We start from the raw sequence: 25,022 nt of genomic DNA, 5'->3' as shown, positions 1-25,022 counted from the left end.
ACTGCATAATTATTTCACGGTTTTGATATTTCAGTATAATAGTACTGGAGCAGTGCTAATGATTCCCTGATAAAATACAAATGGATGAAGAATATTTAAGGCATATCCTTCTTTCAGACAGTAATTACAAATACACAGAAAAGAGCTTATTTGACTTTCAAAGATTTAGTCTGCAACAAATACTAACAATATATGATATCAGATGATCTCCACTAGAAGAGGTCAGATACATACACATAAATATATCTATATGAAGATATATAGACATAATATTTTATATAAGATATTATATTAAAAAATATTTATCTATATACAAAAGCATCAAAATAATCAAGCAGCAAAACTTTAATAACTTTTTTATTCTCTTAGGAGAGACAATCAGTGTATTTAAACCAAAAGATTAAATTTGTTATTTTTCTTCAGCTAATCTGTTTCCACATTCTTTATTCAATTCTTCTGACATATTTCAGATTGGTGAAGGAATATTTAAAGCATGATCAAGAGCATTCACACGTGGAATAGGGAAGCAAACAAGCATATCTTCAAATTGCTTTACATTGCTTCAAGTTGCTCCGTGAGACCTTTTCAATCATTTAAACAACTTTCAAAACAATATTACTTTCCATATACCTTAATTTTGAGAACACCATTCAAAAGCAAAAAGATTTTATACTTAAAGCATATAAACATTTGCAGTTAGAAGACCAGAGAAGTTACACAAAACTGCATGTTATAGAAACTTCTTAGTTGACTGGGATTGTCTTTTTAAACAGCATGATTTTGGATCTCTCTTGGGCCCATTTCTGCAGGATTTGGAGAGTTCTTGAATCCTGTTGACTTAAGTTGAAATCATTTAGCACTATGCAAGAACCAGTCATTCACTATCAGAATTAAAACTCTACCTGTTCCTGCCCAATTACATGACAGAGTGAACCAAGATTAATCTCAACAAGATCAGCTGTTTGTCCTCAATGAAAACAGGAGCTATTCAATACAAAGATATAGACAGAATGCAGTCTTCTGATGTCTAGGTTACACACAGTTTGTTTAGCAGAGTATGGATAAATCAGAGTAAATTCAGGATACTCTAAACATTCTTCCAACACTCAGATCAGAATACTGTACTCATTTACACTGAACCTCTGGATATTCTTATTTCAGTTTGCTTGTTAAAGCTTTCTTGCGTACAATTCTGCAGACATACTCTATACCCCATGCCCAGATCCACTCAGGTATGTGTTCAAGCAATGTCACCTGTGGAGAGAGGCAGGGAGACAAGGGAAGAGAGAAAGAGGAAAGGGAGGGAGGGAGGGAGATCAGTATCTATTTGATTAAAACAAACAAGCAATTTATCAAATTACCACTAAAGCACAACAATATGTATTTGAACATCAGCAACTAAACCGTAAATTCAAACCCCTGAAACTAAATATATTTAGTCATTTTAGAAGTAGGGTACACAGTAGCATGGTTAGCTTCTGCAAATAAACCCTACAATGGTTGGTTCAAGTTTGCAAAAAGGAATGCTATCTACTTCCTTTAATTCCCACATCTTGCCAAGATCTTTCCTGCTTTCTGTCCTCATTTAGACCAATCCCCAATTTTAGTTCCTTCTACTCTGCCTAATAGGTAGGTGTCACCAGTGTTTATAAAATAATGTTAGGGCCCACAGTCCGCCCCAAAAGTGAAAATGTAACACAGTGGACCTACCTTCAGGCAGTTTAGGATTAAAAAAAGTGGGTTTTTTTTTTTCCCCTGCTATTATTCCATCCTCCCTGCCCTCCTCCCCAGAAATACTTCCTATAAGTTAAGATTCAACAAAAAGCAACTTTTATTCAAAAATACACAGTAAAATGCGGGCCCCATCAGCAGCATTACCAAATAAAATGAGCTACTGTGTGCTTTTGAATAAAAAGTTCTTTCCTACTTCTGCTGAGCATTCAAGTAGAAATCAGATTCTCTATCTCATCTTAGAAAGCAGTACGTCCAAGCATAATTAACTAAAGCAGAATTAGTGAGAAAACATGGGGCAATGCCTTTAAGTCCTTTGCTATGTACTGTACTTTTTCAGAATACTTGCATAGTTTCTGTTTTGACTTCTAAGAAAGTAAATAGCTTCCTTACTTCTACTGGCTAACATAAAAGAGTTTAGTGAATTCTCTTACCTGTATTGCATGCTTCCAGTAACCAGGAGTCCTTATGGATAACCCAAGAGTAGAAACAGCTTGACTTGCATATTCTTCAGCAGAAGGAAAAAGGAAAGATCTTTTTGATAAAATGGTACCTTGCGGTACCATTTTTGTAGAAATTATGAATGGAATTAAGCTCTGAATGAAGATTCCTTTCGGGGCATACTCATAATGTAGCGCTCTACTGAAGTAGTCCAAGTAGCTCTAGGAAAACAAAAGCAGAAGAAGAGGTGTCTCAATTTTGTGCTTATGACAGTTAAGTCTCGGTGTAGAGTTTTATTAAAACTATAGGAAAGTTTTAGCATACTTTATGCATTAGCTAAAAAAAAAAAAATACATTTCTACAGCATTTCTATTTATTGATATTTGTTTGTCAGAAACTTGCAACACTGCACTAACTTGCAAGGAGAAAGTGACAGCTTACCTCTCTGATGTGAGTTCAACAAACATCTGACAATTTCTGCTTAAAATTAAAACAAACGGCTTGTTTAGAGTGGAGGCACTATAGGGAGCGCCCCAAGGCTAACTATGCATACCGCTGTCAAAAGGACAAAATAAAGTCCGATTCTTTAAAACATTTTGTGAGTGAATTTCATATTCAAATGATCTTTCTCAGAAGCTAGATTAATTACTTGCTGGGACTCTCTTGAGCAAAATTAAACATGTATTTGCTTGTGTGTATGCTTATATCTTCTTTAGCTCATTTTACTTTTACAGAACAACATCAAAAAGCACAAGCTGGTAACTTGGATTGTAAGAATCAAACAGACTGAAAAATGAGCATGACCCAGTCTTATCAAGACAGCAACACTGATGCCACGCTGAAGCTGCTTCCGTGCCATGTGACCAGTGAGGCCAAAGGGAGACAGCATTCTAGACCCAGGTTGCAAGTGGAAGAGGTTTCTGCCCCCTGAAAGCCACTACTCCCAGTAAACAGTTAGGAGGGCATCTGTTACAAGTGCTCTTACACCTGCTTTAGGCAAAAAAAGAACAAGACTCAATAGAAAGAAGCACAAATGAATCACTTCAAACACTTTACACTATTAGCCCACAAGGAAGCTTAGGATGCTATAGCGCTTGTTGCCGCTTCTATGCCAACATAACTGTTGAGAGGTCATGCTTTAAACCAGCCTGCTGATCTGGGATTCAGATTAATGATGCCAGCAAAAGTAAGAAATTTTAGCAGGCTTTGGATTGTTTTGTTCTTTTTCATTCAGGCCGCTTAACTGATGTGGTTTAAGAGTGCAGTTCTACATGCACTTTGCATAACCAAGAGAGATGCTCTGCAGAGAGACAGGATTCTTTTTAAGCCAGTTTCAACACTGAAAAGAATCTGCAAGGCGTTACACTTTGGGGTAATACAGTTCCTTTCACTTCAGGCAAAAGGAAGTGCTCACAAGAACCAACCCAGAGGCAAGGCTCTAAGGGCAGCAACCAACAGCTAGAAGCAACTATTTATACAACCTCAGCCGCTTTTGAGCATTCAGTAGCAAATCATCCAGCATGAGTCTGCATCCACACACACACACACACTTCCAGCATCATCCAACTGTCCCATCCTATTCACTACTAACTGACTCTCTTCAGGAAGAATAATTATGGGGAAAAAGTCCTTTTCACTACTTTCTAAATACGGTGCAGGCAATGAAGTCAGAAGCCTTTGCCACACCTAACGTGCCTTGACTGCTGCTAATCTCAAAGATGAAGCTGCCTTTTTGCAGCACTTGTCACAATGGTGGCTGAACTGCTGAACTGCAAGTGTAGCCCCTCTTGCTACCAAATACTAACTTGTAAGTACCTTGAGACATCTCTGCACAGCTCAGATGGGGGAGATAAGAAATCCCTGATCCTTTCAATGAATCATAGAACTGCTACTTTAGTTCATGTATCATTCCTGAGGAAGGTGACATTTCTCCTAGAACTACCATCATGCCACAGTTAATATGTAATCCATATAGTACAGGCTTGGTTCCAAAACCCAGTGTTACTGCAAAAAAGCAGTGTACTGCCTGCATAATACATGTAATATTCACCTCTGACATTTGGGCAAGTCCCTAGAAAAGTTTCAATTATTTTGATATCCTCACTGAACATGTTTTAGGGAAGGGAAAAAAAAAGATCCACCAAACCCGCAGCTTCTACTTCAGCACGTACCATTAAACATCACACCCCAACTTACTTTAGAGGCTCCATATACTGTCAACATCGGTATGGGTTGACAACAGGCTGTAGAAGACACATTCACAATTGCACCCTTCTTCTTCTCTACCATACCTGGCAGCACAATATGCACCATCATGCTGGCAGAAGCAATATTTACATTCATTATTTCCCACAGCAGATCCTCAGACAGGTTGGTAAAGTAGTCCGGGTAGGAATAACATACTCCTACATTATTCACCAAAATTCCAATTTCTCTGTCTTTCAGGGCCTCCTTAATGGGTAGGTAAGCCTCACGCCCCTTGCTGAAGTCAGCTACTATGAAATCTGTTTCCACTTTATAGGTTTCAGCTATGCTTCGAGATACAGCCTCTAGCTTCTCCTTGTTTCGGCTGATTAAGATAATGTTGACACCTCGCCTTGCCAGCTCTTCAGCATATGCTTTCCCAATACCATCTGTGCTACCTACAACAGAAAATAGCAATGTGAAGATTAGAGCAAGCCCAGTCTTGTTTCTACAGTTCCTTTAATCATAGTTTTATTCCTTCCTCTGAAGGTGACACCACACTGAATACACTGATCTCAAAACCACGACACTAAAGACACTGCTGTCAGCAGCAAACTTTTGCAGCCCCACCTCGTAAGAGTTTAATCTTATCAGTGACAACAGCAGAGAGCTTACAGTAGAACCTTAATGAAAGTGGAGGATGTCAGAGATGCATGACCTAAATGCTGTTCAAAGACTTGAACACCTGTATAAATGCCACAGTGCTCCCAGCTGCATCTCTGTGTACCTTTGTTTATGTATTCTCATGCTTGCTTGTGTATGTTTGGGGTATACCTTACAATTTTACGGAAAAGTTGCTTTGTAATTCTTCCTCAGCAGACAGTCATCACAGTGAGCTTACCTGTCTTCTGAGTGCTCAAGTAGTGACAGTTGTTCAAATTAAATTGTATTCATTCTACAGCTGCAGCCTAAGTTCACACAGACCCCAGCTTGTGACATAAAGCTTACCTAGCAAAGTAAGATAGCAAGTTTTACAGTACTTCCAAATTCTGGTAAGAGGCTTCTTTATGCATGGTTGGTAGGGAAGAGCGATTAATAACCCATTTCAGAGGTGAGGTTAACTCTTCCTTGAAGATATGTATTATATAAACATAAGCAAATATACTGCTTCAATTGCTTACCAGTGACTACAGCCCATCTCCCATACTGTTTGACAAGATCGATCTTGCCAACCAGCTTTGGAAGGAAATGCAACCTGAGTAGACTGTAAGTCTTAACAGCAAAACTGATGCACTTGGTGGCTGTATACCAAGCTCCAGCTATAACCAGGGCCTCGATGTAAAAATCGCAGGCACGACCAATCTCTCTGTACAAGAGGGAAAAACGATCCACCGCAGCCATGGCAATCCAGAAGCCTAAAAAGAAGAGGGGAGGAAGGTAAGGGAAGAAGCAGGCAATTACAATCTCCTTTTCAACCAGATCAACTTTTCATACTGATTACAAAACAAATAACCTTTGAGATTCAGCATATGTTACAATCTGTCCACAAATGTATAGTACCATCTGGGTGGAAAAAAAACACACAAGGTATATTCAGTCAACCTTCTAAAGTCTGGATTATCTCCAATTAGCATTTTCATTATCTCTTAGAAATGGTGTATGTTTGAGCTAAGTGTGCAGTGCTAAAATATACAAATCTATATTGCACAATAGGATAGATATGTTTGAAAGACCTACTCCTTTCCCAAGGCTAAAATCATACAGATATAAATGCAGGTGCAGTCATAAGCTGTGCTCCAGGGAGGATGAACTTAATTAAAAATAATAGAACATGAGAAGCTACAAAATGCCAGTTTTACCAATATAATATGGCACACTGGCACTTTAGGCAAAAAAACTTCAACAACAACTAAAGTCTCACTAGCTACTGGTCATTAAATATCTTGACAGCATTATACTTTTTGTAAAGGAGAACAACTTATTCCTACCAAAACTGCAACTTTCATCCTCCTGTTTTGCCCTACATATGTCTCCTTTGGCTTCAAATCAATAAGTCTCTCTCCTAAGCTACTGAGCAGGGTTCTTGACAGTAGAACAAAATACATGCCACATTTTATCCCAGAAATGCAAATATTTAAGAGAGGATATAACACTCAGTATATTGTTAGCATGCACTTAGATATTGCAGGCATACCCATACTGTTCCTGAAACTGTTTCCTTTAAATAAAAAAGCACTAATCATGAAACTTCAATTGCACAAAAAAAAGGTTATCACTGCACTGGGCTACAGACAGTATCTTTTTAATTTTACTACTTCTGGCAACAGCATCCACCTTCTCAGCCCTGCAAAGCAATCACATTTTACAAGACAAAAAAAAAGTAAGAGCCTGCACCACCACACAACACATCTGAAGTGGCGAGCATGTATGTGCCCCAGCGACTTCACAGCTTCCATGTAAACAGCACATTTTCCACAAAGCAGGTGGGGGGAAGAAAGAATGCACTTCAACATTTCAGGAATCAACCACCAGTATTTTCAGGGAGGGGGGAGCTCCTGGATAACTAGGAAGAAAAAGAGACGGGTTCAAATCCTCTGGATATTACTGAAGTATGACAAAGCTTGCATGAGGAAAACTGAATTCGCTGGACACTGAAATATAAATATAACTTAAGAAATCAAGGAAATACCACATTTTTTACTTGGGTACACTTTGCTCTAAAGAAATTATAAGCCTAAAACATGGACGAGTCTTGTTTCTAATACATGTCAAGGAGGGATTCCTATCACCAAGTCAACTGATACCTCATGTCAAGCTAAAAACAAACAAGTCAAGGTCAAAAGAAAATAACACCCTCCGCATGAGCCTGTCAAAACCTGTCTGGGCTCCAACGCCTAAGAGCCCCAGAGAGGCTGTGCAGCGCCGCCAGGTGAGGACTGCGGCTCAACACCCCCCCCGCAAGAAGCAGCCACCGTCCCCTTTCGAGCAAACGCACTGTGGTACAGGAGACATGTCACTTCACGGGGATGCGACCCACCTCATCCAGCGCGGCCGGGCGCACGCAGGGCCGCCAACACCGCCATTCGCACGGCTGCTAACGGCCGCCGGGCGCGCGCCGCTAATGCGCCCGCCCGGCGAGGCGGCTCCTGCCCGCGCTCAGCAGCCCCGGGACAGGGCCGGGCCGGGCCGGGCCGGGCCGGGCGAGGTCGAGCCGCTTCCCAGCTCCCTGAGGCGCGTTTTCCCGGCGGCAGGACGCGGCGCCGCCCACACCGCCCGCCCTACCTGCGCCACCGCCTCCGCGCGGAGCTGCCGCGAGAGCGGCCGCGGGGGGTTGTGGGCCGGCGCGCGGCGTCGCCATGGCGACGGCGGCGGTTGGCGGCGGTTGGCGGCGGGTGCGCGGGGAGCGGCGCCGCTGGCCTCGGGGGCCTCTCCGCCGGGCGCTGTCCGCCTCGCCGCGCGTCTCCCTCCTCCGCGTTTTACGTCTGTCACTGCCTGGGGAAGAGCAGAAGCGCCCCCGGTTCCCGCGCAGCCGGGCCCAGGTTGGCACCGCGCCGTCGGCTCGGCCGAGCCCCTGCCCCAGCGCCGATCGGGGCGCCGCGCTTGGTCACACCCGGAGCGCGTTTGCTCTGCGTTGTGGGACCTGGGGCTTTTCTAAAGAGCTCGCAGGTAAAACCAAAGAAACCGTAAGGGAGAAGCATAAAAGCATCCCGATTCTTTACCGTGTTAGGAGAATAAAGCTCCTCCTGGCAGCTCTCCTTTCCTTCTAGTGACAGCGGGACAGGACGCAGGTGATGCCCTGCAGCAGGCTGTGCCATGAGGGAGCAGCGTAGCTGCCTCTTCTGGCTGCCTTTCGAAGAAAAAAAGGAACTTGGTCTATTTTGCAGAGTTTCTCTGCTGTGGCCCCTTTCCCTTATGAGTGAGATACATAACAGGTTTAAGATTCCCTCTCCCTGACTCTCAGGGTCTCTGTGATGACTAGCCCCAGCCTCCTAGCTCCCCACAGGCTTCCTCATTTACCAACACTAATCTTTTTTGTCTGTAATGGCTGTTCCTTCTGATGCATTTAGACATTTTGTCTGGAGGTTGGATTGTACGTCAAATACTGACTTGACTGATGTTTGTCTAAATCACGTAGCTTGAAATGCAGCCGCAATGTGGAGCCCCGGATGGAGGCCTCAGAGGGGAGGTTCCTGGGCGAGAGGCATCAGGAAAGTCCCCGAACGGCACCAGAAATGAAGCTACCCAAACAGAAAATGAAGACAATTCTGGAGAAACAGGCAAGCTCCTCCAGTTGGCTCACTAGGGTCAATTTAGTGAACATTTCACAATTTAATTTTTGTGTACATATTCTTTAGTTACTTTACCAATGTAAGAGCTGGAATTCAAGCCTGTTGTTACCCATCTGGATGCAATAGGAGTTTATTCTTTCTCCCACTGAAGTCAGTGAAAAGCTTGCCATAACTGAGACTTACCACAGTTAGCTACCTTCTTTTGCCTTTTTTTCCCTCTCCTCTCCTCTCCTCTGCTCTGCTCTGCTCTGCTCTGCTCTGCTCTCCTGGGATACCTTTTTTATGTTGCAATCATACAGCTAACCTGTACTCTAAATGTTTTAATTATGATCATTTTTAAATGGTCTGGTCCAATCATCTTGTTTGCACTGTCTCTTTTTAAGTGTCAGAACTGCAAGTACAACTAGAAGGTGCAGAGAAAGAATCTGAAGAGAAGATTATTGAACATGTAATTAATCAAAAGCAGCCTAAAGACATTTTGAACAAGTATAGCACTGGAGACACCTTAAGAGTGCAAAATGGTAAACTTGTAGAAGAGCTAAGACTAACAAAGAGCTGCAATGCTTGACATGATTCAGATAAGCCATTACTCTAGTCTCTTTACATGCAAAGTTAGCAGTCGTTAACCTCAACTTATCAGTAATTAAATGTAAAGTATAAAAAATGTCTAAGACTGTAAGAACTTTGATGCTGGTACCCTTTTCTCGCTGTATATTATAATAATCCTTCTTAAGATGAATGGATACTACCTCTCAGAGTTGACTTGCAGAACTAAACAAGAAATGCAATATGTCAGTAGTTTATCTTATTTTAGTACATTTGCCTTCTTAAAAAGTAAAGTTTCCTTTCAATAGAAATGTCAGCAAAAATCTTGGTTAGAACACTTTTTTCTTGAAAAGTACATTCAAGTGCTCTTTGATATTGCTTTCAATTGAGAACATGACACTTTTACCCATTCATGCTGTTAAACTGCAACATTTTTTCTTACTTACAACAAAGATGTTAAAACTGAAGAGAAAGCTGTCAGCTGTATGTCCAGAACAAATCAACAGAATGAACAAAAACCAGATGGTAATCACAAATCAGTAACCAGCTCATTCAATCAAAAGACAGAAGAAAATGAGGGCTGCGTAAGGTAATTTATTGGTTATTGATGTTGTTTATTTAAATCCAGGCATCACTGAAGTCAATGGGAACTTCACTATTCTGCGTGTTAGCCTTAACTCAGAAAAATGATTTTGAAGATAAACATGACACTAATCGACAAATCAGGAATTGTCCTTGATATTTCTGGCATTCATGATGTTTTTTTATGACCACAGTAGCACACTACCCTTTAAATACATTATGTAGTTTATTTGATGGATTCCGAGAAAATTGTAAAAATTCTTGCAGGAGTCTTTTGCTGGTAGATATGACCATTTCTCAGTGTTAGTTCGGCTGGTGCATTGTATTAATTCATCTCAATGTAAATTTTATAGGTGACAACATAATTTTTAGCAGAAAAAAGCCAGAGGTACTTCAGATGGTCAACAGTGAGCTATAACTTCATTGTAAGCTCTGGCTATAGTTTAGGTCCAGCCTAAACCTGCATAGACTGTTAAAAATTGTGATGGCTGTTCGTTAGTAGCTGAAATCGGATTATTCTCATGTTAACTCCAAGTAAGCACATTTGCCTGCAATAAAATTAAAAAACATATTTAGTACTATTTTGTAACTTTCTTGAAAGTCTGGTCATGTGGGTTAGCTATTAAATAATATTTACAGAACAATGAAGATTTATCATCCATTCCTGTAGCTGCTCATACATGCTAGCAAAGCTTCCCAAAGAAAGCTTGTGTTGCTGCTAGTTTTAACATGCCCATTCTATTAGAGACATTTACAGTCCTTTAAAGTCAATGGAAAGACCTTCACTGACTTATCAGGTGGTAGATTGGACTGTATGTACATAGAAAACCTCATTATCCTGGGTTAATCAGGCTAGCACACTTAGAATTAAATTCTTAAGAAAATTGAAGGCAGGGAGCAACAACTGCATGAAAAATAATTAATATTTTTAAGGAACACATTTTATTATGATCCTGTAAATTGCCTGAGGATGCTAATAATTCGATTAAATGCTATTGTAAATAGCACAGTAAAATATACTGCAAGCAGAAAGAGTACATATTTAAAGATTTTGCTCGAAGTTTAAAAATCCTTCATTCCTTCAAAAATTTATTTCAGACATGTTTAGCTTATAGGACAGTTACAAGCTGACAATTATATTTTAAATTGCCTCTGTATCAGAGTTTTGTTCTTCAACACTATTGAGATTTTCAGTGTAGTAAGTAAATATATCTAAAAGAAAATTCTTTAATAAAGGTTTAACTTCACTGTCTTTATTCAAGTTTCTTGTTACTTTGAAAATATCTTCCTGCCAAGAAAATCTTACTGTTATAAGCCTTAGTCCTACAAATACCCATGACCACAAATGTGTAGTTTAGTCTGCTAACACTGGGTTTAAAAGCAGAAAATAATTTGGGGTTATATAACATTGTACTGTTGCAATATTTCTTTAAGTGAAGGATAGGTAATTGAAGATTTATTTAGGACAGGATCTAATCTTCCTAAACAGGAAGAAACAGGTATTTTCTGCTTTAAAATATTTTTGCTAGTTATTTTCCTGATGGCTTCCCAAGTTTCCTTCTATAATGTTACAAAAGTTTAAGTCTGGAAACTGTTCCTAAGTTCTGGATACTGGCCTCCCAAAACAGTGTCCTGTCATTCTTTGCAAAGCCTGTGCTAAGGAACTAGGCCCATCCAACTGTCAGTCCAGTGCTCTCTAGCGCAGGGTCCCAGATAGCTGTGTAAGTCATCTCATCAGCTGCTCTCCACTATCACTCATTTATGTCTCAACAGTTCCCAGGCCACCTGGATATTTGTTCGCCACTTTGGGTTTTGCTGTCTAGCTCACTGCCATCTGCAACTTCCAGCCTCTCTGGCCTGCTTCAGCCACTGTTGGCTGCTGGCCCAAGTGCTTTGCCCTTGCAGCCTCTGCTCTTTCACGCTGTAGCTTTCTGCCCGCTGGCTCTTGCTGAGTCCTCTGCCCCTGCGCTGTACGTCTGTAGCACACAGCTTCCCTGACTAGCCTTTTCTGGCTTCTCACTTGCATAAATCCTCAAAAGAGTGGAGGTGCATATTAAGCAGTTATAATTGAACAGGTATTGTTTTCCTACTGTGGCATTTCTAGCCTACCACAGTTCTGTATTCTGTGTCTCTGAGTGATATTTCAGAGTCAGTGTTTCATTAAAATGTTAGGTTGATAACTATTGATTTTCTAGTCTGAGATCCCAATTCTGCATAGATGTTGGGTGTTTTCTGTGCCACTGAAGGTCCTGCACCAAAGCAGCAAGAAATGTAGGAAGGAATAGGAGAGGAAGGAACAAGAGTCTATCAAAGGATCATTCTCCTGTTACCCAGGAAGATAAACTCTCTAATTCCCTACCTACTTTCCCACTTGCTCTCCTTTTTTAGCAGAAGTAGGAAGAGCCTGGTAACACACTTCAAACAGGTAGAAATGGAAAGCCACTCTAAGAAAACCTACTGCTTATATAGTTTGAGTATGGTCTTGAAATCTGTAGATATTTCTCTTGCATGAAAGAACTATTAATTATGTAGTATTGAAATCTGAATAAAAAAAGATTTCAGAGTGTGCACTGAAATATATTTTTATTTTGTTTCTCCTTCCCATTATTATTTCAGAATGACAAAAAAGATCCTGCGAGACATCTGTAAGCAGCAGAAATTATACTTGACCCCATCCTTAAATGATACGCTTTACTTACATTATAAAGGTAAGATGCAAACAAGAAGACTAATTCTCTTTATTACTCTAAATAGCATTCTAGCAGAGAATCTAGTTTATGGCTCACTGAAGTAAGGTATCTAAACATTCTTTCAAAATAGAAATATACTTTAATTTCATATAATAATGTAATTGTGAGACAAACTGAGCCAATGTAAAGGTAGAAGAGTGAAATGATTATAGGTTCAATTTGCTTTGTGGCATCATTCAAAGGATCAATAGGAATCAAGGGACATTTTTTTCAAAGCAGTAGCCACTGATAAACTGTGTCTTAAAATACTGGTCTGGATTGCATTTAGAGGAAAATATACCTATTCTTCCTTTTTAAATGTGTTTGTATAAAGAAACTATTTTCCAGCTTTGGGACTTTTGGACTGCCAAATAAAAATGGTCAGGAAGAAAGCAGTAAACAGTAAAGACACATGATGCATGTTCTCCAATACTAATGAAGGAGAAAGAAGTTGGTAGAATGAATGTGAATTATTGTCTTGTGGTCTGTGAGCAGTTTTCTGAATGATATAGTTAGCTTGTTAAAATTGTTATAAATAAATAGGACGTGTTACACCTGCTTTCTACGTTTGGTCTTGTTTTTGCTATTTTCTCTACATATATTACATATTATTTTAAAGGACTGCATGAGATAAAGGCCAGATCAGGTACCTATACATTTTCTCCAGTTACGGTCTAGGGACTGTATCATTAAATCGGTGGAAATGTTGCCATCAATTTGAATACAAACGCACTCACAGAATGCATCAGCAACACTGGTTTAATGAGAATTACTCTTCCAAACACTGATTTTCAGCCAATGCAATTTGATCTAAAGACTTTTTTTTTTCTGCAGGGTTTGACCGCCTGGAAAATCTTGAAGAATATACAGGATTGAAGTGTTTATGGCTGGAATGCAATGGCTTAACAAAAATTGAGAATTTGGAGGCTCTGACAGAGTTGCGTTGCCTCTACTTGCAACTCAATTTAATTAATAGAATTGAAAACCTTGAAGCCTTACAAAAGCTGGATTCCCTCAATATCAGTAACAACTATATCAAGACCATTGAGAATCTCTGTAAGAACTGTTCGTGCAACATTTAGCTTAAAATGCACCCATTTTCCTAACCTTTGACTGTTGTTAGTGTTAGTAGTTTCCAGGGATTTTTTTACTCATGTTAAATTTTTGCACAGTATCCCATACTAAAGTCCACAAGGCTTCTATTGAAGTCAAACCTATGTATTTTCCAATTTGAACAGAGGAGAAAATGGAAAAGATGCTTACACATGGATACCTCAAACAATTAGGTAGTTTTTCTACACTTCTTAATACTGTCTCAGTACTTACTTGTGTTGCAGACAGGCTGACAATCCACTTTTCGCTATTTACTTTACAATTAGGATGTCCTTTGGCAGTTGCAGACATGATCACCAAATCTCTTACGTCTACAAAAGGATTTATTCCATCTTCAGCAGAAAATAAAAAATAATTTCTCTATATCATCATTTCTGTACTTTAGCAGTAACTTGAAAAAGATACTCTTGCTTTTGTGTAACTGACTAATTTGAAACTTGAATTAAAAATGACCAACCATCCTAAAACAACCATTTTTCTAGTGATGGAGAAAGCAGCTTTGGAGGAATAGCCAATAAGTATATATGGCAGAATTCAACAAATTTATAGAAAACTCCCCACAATTCAGTATTAAACAATGATGTTAAAAATGCAATTTTCCGCTTTCTCCAGAAAATCCTTTGTGAAGGAATGATTTTTACCTTTCCTTTGATTGTACTGTTCTTGTCTGACAGCTTGTCTGAAAGTCCTGCACACTCTGCAGATTGCTCACAATAAATTACAAACAGTGGAAGACATACAGCACTTGCGAGAATGCCCAAGTATTTGTGTTCTCGATCTTTCCCACAACCACCTAGATGATCCAAATACTATACCTATTCTGGAGGCCATGCCTAATTTGGTAAGCAGAGTATAGCTGAGGGTTTGTCATGTATATGAGTGAACATCCTATTAAATGGTTTTATCAGGTAGTCCAGTACATGATAGGTCTGTGGTCTAAAGCAAAAGTTACTAAAACAGCTTCATCTGTGATTGTAGATCGGGTATTTTATTTATGTATTTATTTATTTATTTGAACTGATAGTGCATATCCAAATAGGTGTTTTTTTGCTATTCAACTTTAAAAAAATATTTCTTTTGTTTGTTTCTGTAGTGTGTGCTTAATTTGATGGGAAACCAAGTGATAAAGAAAATTACTAATTATAGAAAAACACTTACTGTTCGACTAAAACAGCTAACATACTTGGATGACAGACCAGTTTTCCCAAAGGATAGGTAAGAAACAGAGACATCTTCTTTACGTGGTAAAAAAGCTCAGATGCTAATGATCAGTATTTTCAAAGGAAGACTAACCGCTATAATTTATTGAGGGCGAGTGATTTTGAGTACAGTAGTATTATACTACAGAGATCTGCATTTAACATATCTAGAAAAAACACACCTCTTTTGCAAGAAAATTAATTCTTGAACATTATTGTTTCATGCAAAGTCCATAGACCAGAGGCAAATCATAATCTCAACTGAAACTGAACAGGTATCTGGGAAAGCAGAGCCAAGATCAGCACTTCTCATGGATCTCGGCTTTTGCAATCATTAGCATTTGAATAGTTTCACTTCTTTTTGGTGTAGTTACACGTGCAAGATATAGGCATCCCAGTTGCTTAAGGGATTGTCAATGCTATCTGCCTTTTTTTCTGTTGCAAGATATTTTAAATTTCTCTTTCATTACGAATGTGAGCTTTTAAAGCTGCACTACAGTGAGCGCTTTTGTTTTCATTAGAGCCTGTGCAGAAGCCTGGGCCATTGGAGGGCTTGAAGCTGAGAAAGCAGAAAGGGAAAAATGGGAAACCAGAGAGAGAAAAAAAATCCAAGATAGTGTCAATGCTTTAGCAGGAATCAGGAGAAAAGCAGAGGAAAAGAAAAGACGAAAGTATATGGAAGAAAGAGATGCAAGTGCGAAGTGTGAAAACAGAGATGTAACAGAGACCCTAGAAGGTTTGTTGTTAGTACTTTGGGAAAAGGTTGTGTTTGTGTCTGCTTCAGTTTGAGTATTTAAAACTAATTAAGAATTTCCAAATGTTCATAAGCAGAATGATGCAATTTTTGGAATATACTTAAGAATCTTTTTTTCCCATACTAGATACTTTATTAATATTGATGCTTTTTAGGTTAACCTGAAAAGCTTTTAAACAGTCATCACCTTTCTCACTGCTGATAAAACAAAAGAACAACTAAGCACTTTCTGGCCCAGCTTTTCAAGTCCTTGTGTTCTACACCAGAGCAACCAAACCTGATCCTACAAGCCAGGTACCCAAATCTGTATGTGGTCGAGGGCTAAAAGACTTGCATCTCTGGCCAGGGGAATAACAGTCCCAGCAGGCATGCAAGGGTGCAGACAGGCAATGACACCCCAAGAGCAGTATTTCCCCTAGATGCAGGTTGGGACTGGCTTGAGTACACGTGGGCTCTAGGGAGACCCAGTGATAACTGCCTCGCCAGTTCACATCCAGGTACCTCTGCACTGCTGCTTTCTGTAACAGGTAATGACTTGAGGCTATCCACAGCAGTGGTAATACAGGCAGTATGAGGAAGGCCTTTAAGGTTCTGCTTCACTTACTGCCCTTTTTATGCCACAAATTCTCCTGTAACATTATTCAAGATGGTATAAATTCATGAACAGTAATAGTCCCCAGCCTAGCTTTTCCATAACAGTATGTGTGTTTCAAGATCAACAAGACAGAAGCCAAATAAGAAGGGAGTACAGTGCAGAGGAGTGTTTATTTGATAAATTTTGTGGTTTTACAGTCTCTGAAATGTAATTGAATAACAAGTAAAACTTCTTCAGTGAGCTAGTAGATTGCATAAAGGAGAGTATAACTTCAGCAGTTGTCACTGATCCGTCAAAATGCTCAAGCATATATTTAAATGTAGACACTTGGGTGTCTTCTCAAAGTGAATGGCTCAAAGTTAATTATGGATGCTGGACAACTATTTACTTTAGCGCTTTGTCTAGATGAGGCTTTTGCTGGGGAATTTTTATGAGGTGGAAAATCCACAATATGGCTGCAATCTTGTAAGGACTGTTGACATGAATGGCTGTTCAAGCAGAGCAAGGGCTTATGATGTATATTTTAGGCCAAACTTTGAAGACCACGTAGTACAGTTGGGTTGTCTAGAATGAGAACTGGCAAGTTAACTCAGTAATTTTAAAGAACTTCTTCTGTAGGAGCATCTGCAAATTCAGATGACAGTGATGGAAATTCTAATACATCAGAGATATCAGATCTATCAGATGAGGCAGAAACTCAAGAGAAGACTGAGAAATCTGTAAATGAAAGTTTTGATGCTTGTGATGAAGCAATAACACTGCTATCAGATAGAGAAGATCACACAGATTTCCCCCCTGGAAATATTCCTGCTAAAATTCAAGAAGATGCACAAGAATCAAATTCGTACAAATGCTCAAACTTCAACAGGAAGACAGTCGGTAATGTACACAGTGAAGAATCACACCAAACTGAGGAAATGCAGATGATGAGTCAAACTCTGTCTTAGCATAGCTCCCCGGTGCTGTGATTCAATAAAGCTGATTGGTAGATAAGAATGTCCTATTATATTTCCATTGTGACTAGTTGAAAATAAAGTAATTCTGGATAAAATATTCTTTAAATACAATGAAGAAAACAGCTCTGGGTTGCCCAGCTTGCAGCTTTATAAAAGTGGAACTGTTTCTCATATGTGCTAGTTTCAGTGACAGGACAGGAGAGAGATCATAGCTCACAGGCTTCCCTTGGTCCCACATAAACTCTGTGATCTGTCTACACTAGCAGAAGCTGGGCATCAGAAGCTGGGCATCAGTTAAGAGGTGGTTTTGTGACTTTATATGTAGAAGAATGCTTTTTGTTGTTTATATATGGAATACATTATTAAAAATGAAAATACTAATCAATGCAATGTAAGATAGACCAAGAATATGATGGAAAGGCAACGTCCTGGATTCAGCTGTGAATTCTGTGACACTAATCGGGTCCACAGCAGTTAGGTTCTGCAGTGCTCTCATTGCAACATACAAAGTCTTCTATTCAGTTAATTCTCTGTGACTAGGTGTTTCTTATTCTGCAGATTTACCAGGAGAGAAGATGGCTCCTGAAAGGGCCATGGTTCCCGAAGTGGATGAATATGCCGAAAAAGAACAAATCAAACTGGAGACACCAGAGAAACTTTATCTTGATGTACGTATTAGATTCAGATTTTCAGAAGTTCAGATCTGGATATTGTCAGCTCCCAAATACGTTCCTCTAACATTCTGGCTAAATAAAGTGTATGGTCAGGTTTCTAAGAAAGGTGCTCTATCAGGAAAAGTGAAAGGAAAGAAAAGGGGGAAGGGGGGGAAGGAAGGTTGTAGTGTTACTCATTCTCTCCAAGATAGCATGCCAAAAACATACCACTGCTTCCAAAGTTGATTTTGTCCTTAGATCACCTGAAGTTGACCATTTAGCTTTGTGATTTCTTTGTGGAAAAGTTAATAAGAGCTTTCATTTAAAGAATACAAATCACAATAAAAACAATCTAGTGGATAAATGTATCCTATTAGGCAAAACCCAATCAAATATACAATTAAGAATGTCAACTACTGCACAAAACATAAAGAAGAAATAGCTATTTAGCATTGTAAATGTTAGTGATATTACATATTATAATTAATTTACAAAATACAACTTTTAGGTGTATTTCTGAAAGAAGCAGAATATGCATTATTCATGTATATCATAAATAATTAACATTTCTAAAATGCTCTTCTACTATCTAATATTTCTATCTGCTGGTGCAAACATGTAAACATGTTTCACCCTGAAGACATGGATAATATCACTGAAAAATAAAATCTAACTGCAAAGGAGAACTGTTCAACATATTCTGACACTACTGCTAAACTGATGGTATCAGATTATTATGCTACTACCAACAGCAAACTTCTGAGCTTATGGTTTCCCAGAGCACCTAATGTATTCTTTCATCCCTTACGTAGCCACTGTTTACCAAATCCCTACTGTACACTATTTTCTGTGTTCTTCCCAGGAAGAATTTCCATCCTGTTATCTAAGGGCTCAACTCACTGCTTCAGTATAGTGCACATTACTGCATCCATCTGTTTGGCTATTTTTAACAATAGGATTAATGAGAAAAATCTGTGGGATCTCACAGCAATTACAAGTGTATACAGTACTGTTTTTATAGGCAGATCTTTCAGTGTCTGAAATAAAAGCATTAAATAAATAGCAGTACTGTAGGTACCCACAATGTGAAGATCTTGGAGATTCAGTGCCATTTCTTTCTTGGTGTTATATGGCACCATAGCAAGCTCCTTTGCACAAACTTTAGCATAGTATAAAAGGAACTCTTCAGCATATGTGCATAAGGTTCCTTTTGATGCATAAGGAGAATGAATATCCTAGTTCTACAGAAAAAAAAAATCACGTACTGATACACATTTCGGTGTTCTTGCTACTCCATTCTCCAATTTCTGTTTAGTAATGGAATGAGGTTCTGGCAACAACCGCCAATACTTACGCTAGTGCAGCTTTTCCGAAGATACTTAGCATTGACGTACTGGGGGATGAGTGTGAAAATGCCAGTGGTGAGATGTGCTGGAGCAGCACTGTGGTATTTATTCATATCCTGGACTCTGTAGCTTGTCTCGGTAGTAATAGTAGTGAGAAGACTGGAGAAGGATTTGTCATGCAGTTGTTACAACATTCCTCAGTCAAGCAGAAACAAGCCACAGGTGCATCACCTGTGGGCTGACTGGAAGTTGTTTGCCAAGAACTAATATCTATGCATATTCCTTAGCAATATATGGATTACATTCTAAGTATCTAAACCAGGTTAACTTTTACTAAGAAGTACAGTTTAATTTGCAAGCACATCCTGTTGACTGGAACAAGACTAACAGCTATTTCACTTCTCTATTGACATCAAATTCACCCATTATCATTAGCCTTCAAGTCTTAATTTGTACATTTTTCATATTGTATATAGCTTTATATGAATTCGGGACATGCTGCACTAACCACAGCTGTCTATGAAAACAGAAATTTCATTTGTTGATTTTGATTCTGTAACAATCTTCACCAAGCAAAGCAGTACAGATTATACACAACTAATTTGATCTTCCTGATGCTGCTATGCCAACCAACTTGCTACAAAATCAGTAGCCTCTAAAAATATCTTATTAAATGATATGCTTTTGCCAGTATTGCCCTACATTAAAGTATGGCAAAAAAGTATTACATTCTACTTGTGATTTTGTATTCTCGTCCTGTATTTTTGCTTTTGTGTCAGCAACAGATAGTTATCTTAGATGACAATATCTAACAGAAAGCTGAAATGATTGCACTTGTCTGAGGAAAAACAAGTGTCAGTAAGTTTGAATTTCCATTTCTTAGTTACACGGCATTCACGGTAAAGCATTGGCTTGTTCATTGCATTAACAGCATTTACTGATAAACTATTTCAAGTAGGCTGGAGGTCATGTTTTCATCTTTGCTCTTACCCATAAGATGGGTTGCAGTTGGGATTAAATCTGTTGGATAGGTTAAAGGTTGCTAGTAGACATAAACTGTGTTTCCTTTTAAAATCTTTTTAGTGCCTTGCTATTTATCCCTCTTTCTTTTTGTTCATAATCACACAGTATAGTAGAAAAGAGCATACAGCCTGAAAAAAAGGTTATTGCCTTCCTCCATTTCTGGAGACGGACGAACTTTCCTTTTCCCACACCTACTTAACAGAGAAAACTGTCATCTTGGAGAGGGTGACACTGACGTATTCCTAAATATTTGGCCTCTTATCCTGAAGAGAATTCCCAATGAGCTAGAGATGTTGTATTTTACTGGTTAGAGCTAGCCTTTCCCGCTGATAAATGATCTTGTGATTGTCTTCAGGAATTGCCTGATTTAGAAGATATAGATGTAAATGCTCCAGAAGAGAAAAGCTTTGTTCAAAAGGTAAGACTATTTTTAATTCCGGTGATGATGCTTCTCTAAAGACATTTAGAAATGTCTTGCAAAATGAGGGTAATCTAAGTTGTGTAATGCTATTTCAAGAAATGTGATCAGCTAAGGCTTTTATAAACTAAAACAGATGTTTCAGTAGATCTTTATTCACTTGTGCTTTTAATCTGTTTTTTCATATTATTGCATTGTAAAAATAGAAGAATGAAATACTAAAAGTAATGCAACAATCAAATAAGATTAATTTCCTGTGGCGGTCTGATTCACGGACTCCGATGTACTGGATCAGAATCAACTTTATTCAAGCAAGCAAGCCCTATATATAAGCTCTAGCCCGGATCGGTACTTTCCCACAGTCATTTACAGTATTTTCTATTCTCCTTGCAAGTGCCACGTTATACCTTCCCAAAGGTCATGTTCCCATCATCACTCCCTCATTCTGTGCAGTTACTCCCTATGCTCCCATACTGCTGTCAATTCAGCCCATGGCCTTTGGCTCCTTAACTCTATCTTGTCCGATCCCTCGCTGTCTGCCCCTACAATTTCCTAGTAGCATATAGTGTTTTAATGAAGATTACTAATAAAATATACTGTACTAGTACTAGTATGTTGTAATGAACTGAATAGATTGTACAAATTGCCTACTACTAAATAAAATCGGACTTTTCAACTGAAAGCATAAATAAATCCAAATTCCTTGGCTCCACTTTGGACTAGTCAGGTACAGGGCAGTTCCAACCCTATTGAATCATGCCCACATTAATACTGTGCTGTAATTAATCTAATAGCAAATTAATCAAATTTGCTAGATAAAAGAGGACAAACAGGAACAGAAGAGAAGAGAAACAGAAGAAAACAGCAAAGATGAAAAGCACTGCAGTGATTCTAGTGCTGGCATTTACTCATACTTACCTTGCTGGAGCTAGGCTAATACACTATATGTTTTTACGAGTTGATCCAAGATTTCTAAATGTTTACTACACTCAGTATGTGTAAGGCATAGATTTTATTTGCCCTTTTGGTCACAGACCCACAATGGTGTTGCAAAATAAGAAATATTGGCTAACAAAGCCTCTAATTACACAGAGGATAAGAGAAATAAAAAGGGCAGGGAACAAAGATGATTAAAAAGGGAGCAGGTGTTACCAACTCTCATGTGCTGAGTGATGTTCAGTTCTTAACTGAAGTCAGATGAAGATATTACTTAGGTCTCTCTATTTGGATAGGATCTGGTAAGTCATGTCTGGAAAAACAGCACTGGCAAGGCTCAATATATCCTAGAATCACAGAATAGTTGGGGTTGGAAGGGACTTCTGGAGATGACTGGTCCAACCTCCCTGCTCAGATGGAGTCAGCTAGAGCAGGTTGCCCGAGACCATGACCAGGACCTGCTATCCATTATGATAGATCCTGGAACACTAGAAAATCATGTGAGCAGCAGTGGTGGTGAAATGTAGACCTCTCAGGCCTGTTCCTGTAGCATTACTACCAAAACCCAGCCCTTTTATATGAAATGCAATTGGTTCATTAGCAGAAATCCAGCCCAGAACTCCTGCAGCCTTTTAGTTAAGGTGCTCTCCTGAACAGTGGAGGAGTCAAGATTAAATTTCCGTTCTGAAGAAGGTAAAAGAATAGATATGATCCCATGAACCTTCTTCCCATTGTCAGTGACTTGTTTTTAATTATGTGGTTTTGGGATCCTGGGCTTTTGCTTTTATTCCATCTGATATAAAGAAATCTGTTTTCAGGTTGGATCAAAAACAACACAGTATGGTGTAAATCGAAGGGAAAAGGGAATGGTTCTGATCTAGCCTTCACAATTAGAGTGGCTTTGTCTTTTTCATACTGGTTGTATTCATTTTGGTACATTGCTCCAACAGTAAGAATTGCTGAAATGCGTCTTCTTTTTTATGATTTTTAGTTATTAGCTTATGCGGTTCATGGCTGCTACCGGACAAATAGTTAACCCAAGGTTCATCAGCAAAACAAGTAGAACCGTGGATATGAGGCACATCTATACATTTTGGGAGAGCAGCACATCAAAGCTGATGATTGTTGCTTGACTCCAGGAGATACTTACCCATCTTTTAATATTTGGATCTAGAAGACTATATTTTCAATTGCAATTTCTATCTTTACAGCAAGAATATCACCCAAAGATTGAAATAATTTCTGAAACAACAGATGAGAGTGATTCTGCAGTAGAGGAAAATGGTAAAAGCACATTTGGGAATTCAGTAGGAGAAGAGGTTCCAACAGCAATTTTTTCAAACCTGCGTAAGATACATCAAGACCGTGAAAAGGACATCTTAAGACCCATCGTTGAAGACCTGTTTACAGAGCCTTCTAATTCAGAAAGGGACTTGGAGACCAAAGATAAACAAGAAAACGTGTTGAAACCTTTGATACAAGAGATTATCACTGAACCTAAGGATAGTCTACTATTGTCGTCAGTCTTCGATCAGCCAGATGATAAAAGCCCATGGGAAGAGGACAGTAATATTACAGTTTCTTGCCCTGGTAAGATTACAGTGATATGATCACAAAAAAAAAAAAAAGGGGGGGGGTGTGGCACATACACTCTAAAATTAAGGATTTGTTCAGCCCTTGTCAACAGAACTCTCAATCCAGTATCTTATTAACAGTCACCTCTTCCACTTATTTCTGTGGGAATTCTAATAGATTAAGAATTAAAATATTATTCTCTGGTTTTGTACACAGAAGTTCTTGCTGAGTTTCATTTAAATGATTTTAAAAAAATGGACACTACATTTATTTTTTCAATATTAACGACTACCACTCAGTTTCATTTGCCTTTTGCTTTCATGCTTTAACAGGGAATAGCAGTGATGGAGAAGTACAGTGCCTGGCTGAAAGTGGAAGCTGCCCTTGTGAACCTCAAGATGACAAGGACAGTGAGTGTGGATTTGATTAATCGCTTTGGAAAAAACAGACCACGTTTGGAATACAGTGCCTGGCTGCATACAGTTATTCTCAAATTCCAAATTTAGGAAGGGATTCATTAGTTAAAACTGACATAACACTTCTTATGATATAAAAGAAGACTGCCTTTAACATGAGGACTGTTAGGATTTCAGTTAGACATAGGCTGATGCAGCCTCCGGCATATGACCTTCAAGGCAGAACTTCTGGTCTTGTCAGCATGAAAGTTCATAATCCTACATAACCTACAGGTAACAAGTGCCTTGCACTCTTACTTTCAAAGGTGCTAAAAATCCCTAGGTTCCAAGCTCTTTAAGGCAGTTGGGAATGTTCGCTACCTTTGAAAATTGGGGTACTACTGTTTTAAGATTAAATTCCACTCTCTGTTATGTGATTTCTTTTTCCTTGCATCCTTATAGAAATGACTTAAACGTTTCTATCTTCTCATTTCATTACTGACATAGTTTCGATGCATAGTGTTACCTATTCTTTGCTGTTACCTGAACTAAATAAAGATTCTGTTTATAACCTGACACATTTTTAACTTGTATCAACCCCTCGCAAATATGTCATACAAGATAGTGTTCAGTAACAATGCTTCTTCTTAATACAATATTTTAAGGATTTAATATTCATAAACAATTGTTTCTGCAAAAATGGTGCAGAAATAGTGTCCATGCATGCAAAACATGAGTTTGCCTTTTAGGGAGATTTGTGATGAAGCATATACTTACATCTGCCATGTTTGTAGTTTTTCCTCGTAATACACGTGTCAGGATCTGTATTTCAAGTATAAAGGGAAGATAGCCAGTTAGTAGTGACAGAAAGACACTTTTGCTATTAAAAAGCAGACCAGAGGAAATCTTCTTTCATTAGCTTCTCTTTTACTTGAGAATGGTAGCCTTGTGCCAAAGTGAAATGTGACATCAGGAGCAGTGACTCCAGAGCTGTGTCCTCTTCCCTTTTGTTTTTTCCCCCTTCCTTCTGCCCCTGCTGAACAACAGGACAAAATTCAAGCAAGTGGAGATCACTGGCGAGCAGCGCTTCCTTTGTGACACCACAAAAGAAAGAGTTTGAGGACAGGGCTAATTCTTGGGCATATGAATGGACACTGAGTTCATTAACGGCTCTTATTTTCCCACAACAGAAGTAGCTATGGTAATAAGATAGAAAATAATTGTATACTGCTTAAGTGTACCATAAAAGAGGCGGCCTCATCTTCAGGGCTGACATTGTTTTTATGACATAACCAACAACTGGCAACATCAAGAGTAGAGGCTACGTGTTAGGTTACTTCATTAAACCATAACCAAGTTAAGGGCAGTCCCTTTTTCATATTTCTGTAAATTTCTAGCAATCTGTAATAAATAGAATGAAACAGGCCTTGTAGAGGTGCACATTTAAAAAAATTATTATACAATGTTAAAAAGATTTGTTTCCAATCAGCTGGGTGTAGGTACCATATAGTGGTAAGAGAAGTGGTCTTTAAGCATAAACCAAACTAATTGGAAAAG

At 38.8% G+C, this 25,022-nt stretch overlaps 2 protein-coding genes across 8 annotated transcripts; one reads left to right on the top strand and one right to left on the bottom strand.

Moving 5' to 3' along the window:
* Positions 1-339: 339 nt before the first annotated feature.
* On the bottom strand, positions 340-7,729 carry HSDL1 (hydroxysteroid dehydrogenase like 1). 3 transcript variants are annotated; one of them, XM_064519475.1, is made up of 5 exons: positions 7,639-7,729; positions 5,538-5,771; positions 4,369-4,814; positions 2,166-2,393; positions 340-1,254 (listed from the first exon to the last, which is right to left on the bottom strand). In XM_064519475.1, exons 1-5 carry the CDS (start codon positions 7,712-7,714, stop codon positions 1,153-1,155), a joined length of 1,086 nt encoding a protein of 361 aa, XP_064375545.1. In that variant the 5' UTR covers positions 7,715-7,729; the 3' UTR covers positions 340-1,152. The 3 variants fall into 3 exon arrangements, with proteins under 3 accessions (XP_064375545.1, XP_025957891.2, XP_025957892.1); XM_026102106.2 differs by having other exon boundaries at positions 7,352-7,681; XM_026102107.2 differs by having other exon boundaries at positions 7,394-7,681.
* Positions 7,665-24,041, top strand: DNAAF1 (dynein axonemal assembly factor 1). Of its 5 annotated transcripts, none has more exons than XM_026102123.2 (14): positions 7,665-7,895; positions 8,492-8,633; positions 9,029-9,166; positions 9,645-9,780; positions 12,390-12,481; positions 13,337-13,558; positions 14,290-14,456; positions 14,709-14,830; positions 15,336-15,550; positions 16,782-17,042; positions 17,678-17,787; positions 20,497-20,559; positions 22,707-23,085; positions 23,403-24,041. In XM_026102123.2, exons 1-14 carry the CDS (start codon positions 7,713-7,715, stop codon positions 23,498-23,500), a joined length of 2,328 nt encoding a protein of 775 aa, XP_025957908.2. In that variant the 5' UTR covers positions 7,665-7,712; the 3' UTR covers positions 23,501-24,041. The 5 variants fall into 5 exon arrangements, with proteins under 5 accessions (XP_025957908.2, XP_064375541.1, XP_064375543.1 ...); XM_026102122.2 differs by having other exon boundaries at positions 7,760-8,022; XM_064519471.1 differs by lacking the exon at positions 9,029-9,166.
* Positions 24,042-25,022: the final 981 nt, after the last annotated feature.

The sequence above is a fragment of the Dromaius novaehollandiae genome, chromosome 13 (genome assembly GCF_036370855.1).
Source record: "Dromaius novaehollandiae isolate bDroNov1 chromosome 13, bDroNov1.hap1, whole genome shotgun sequence".
NCBI classification, from domain to species: domain Eukaryota; kingdom Metazoa; phylum Chordata; class Aves; order Casuariiformes; family Dromaiidae; genus Dromaius; species Dromaius novaehollandiae.
Note: the sequence above shows the minus strand (reverse complement) of the source record. Positions and strands in the feature narration are given on the sequence as shown.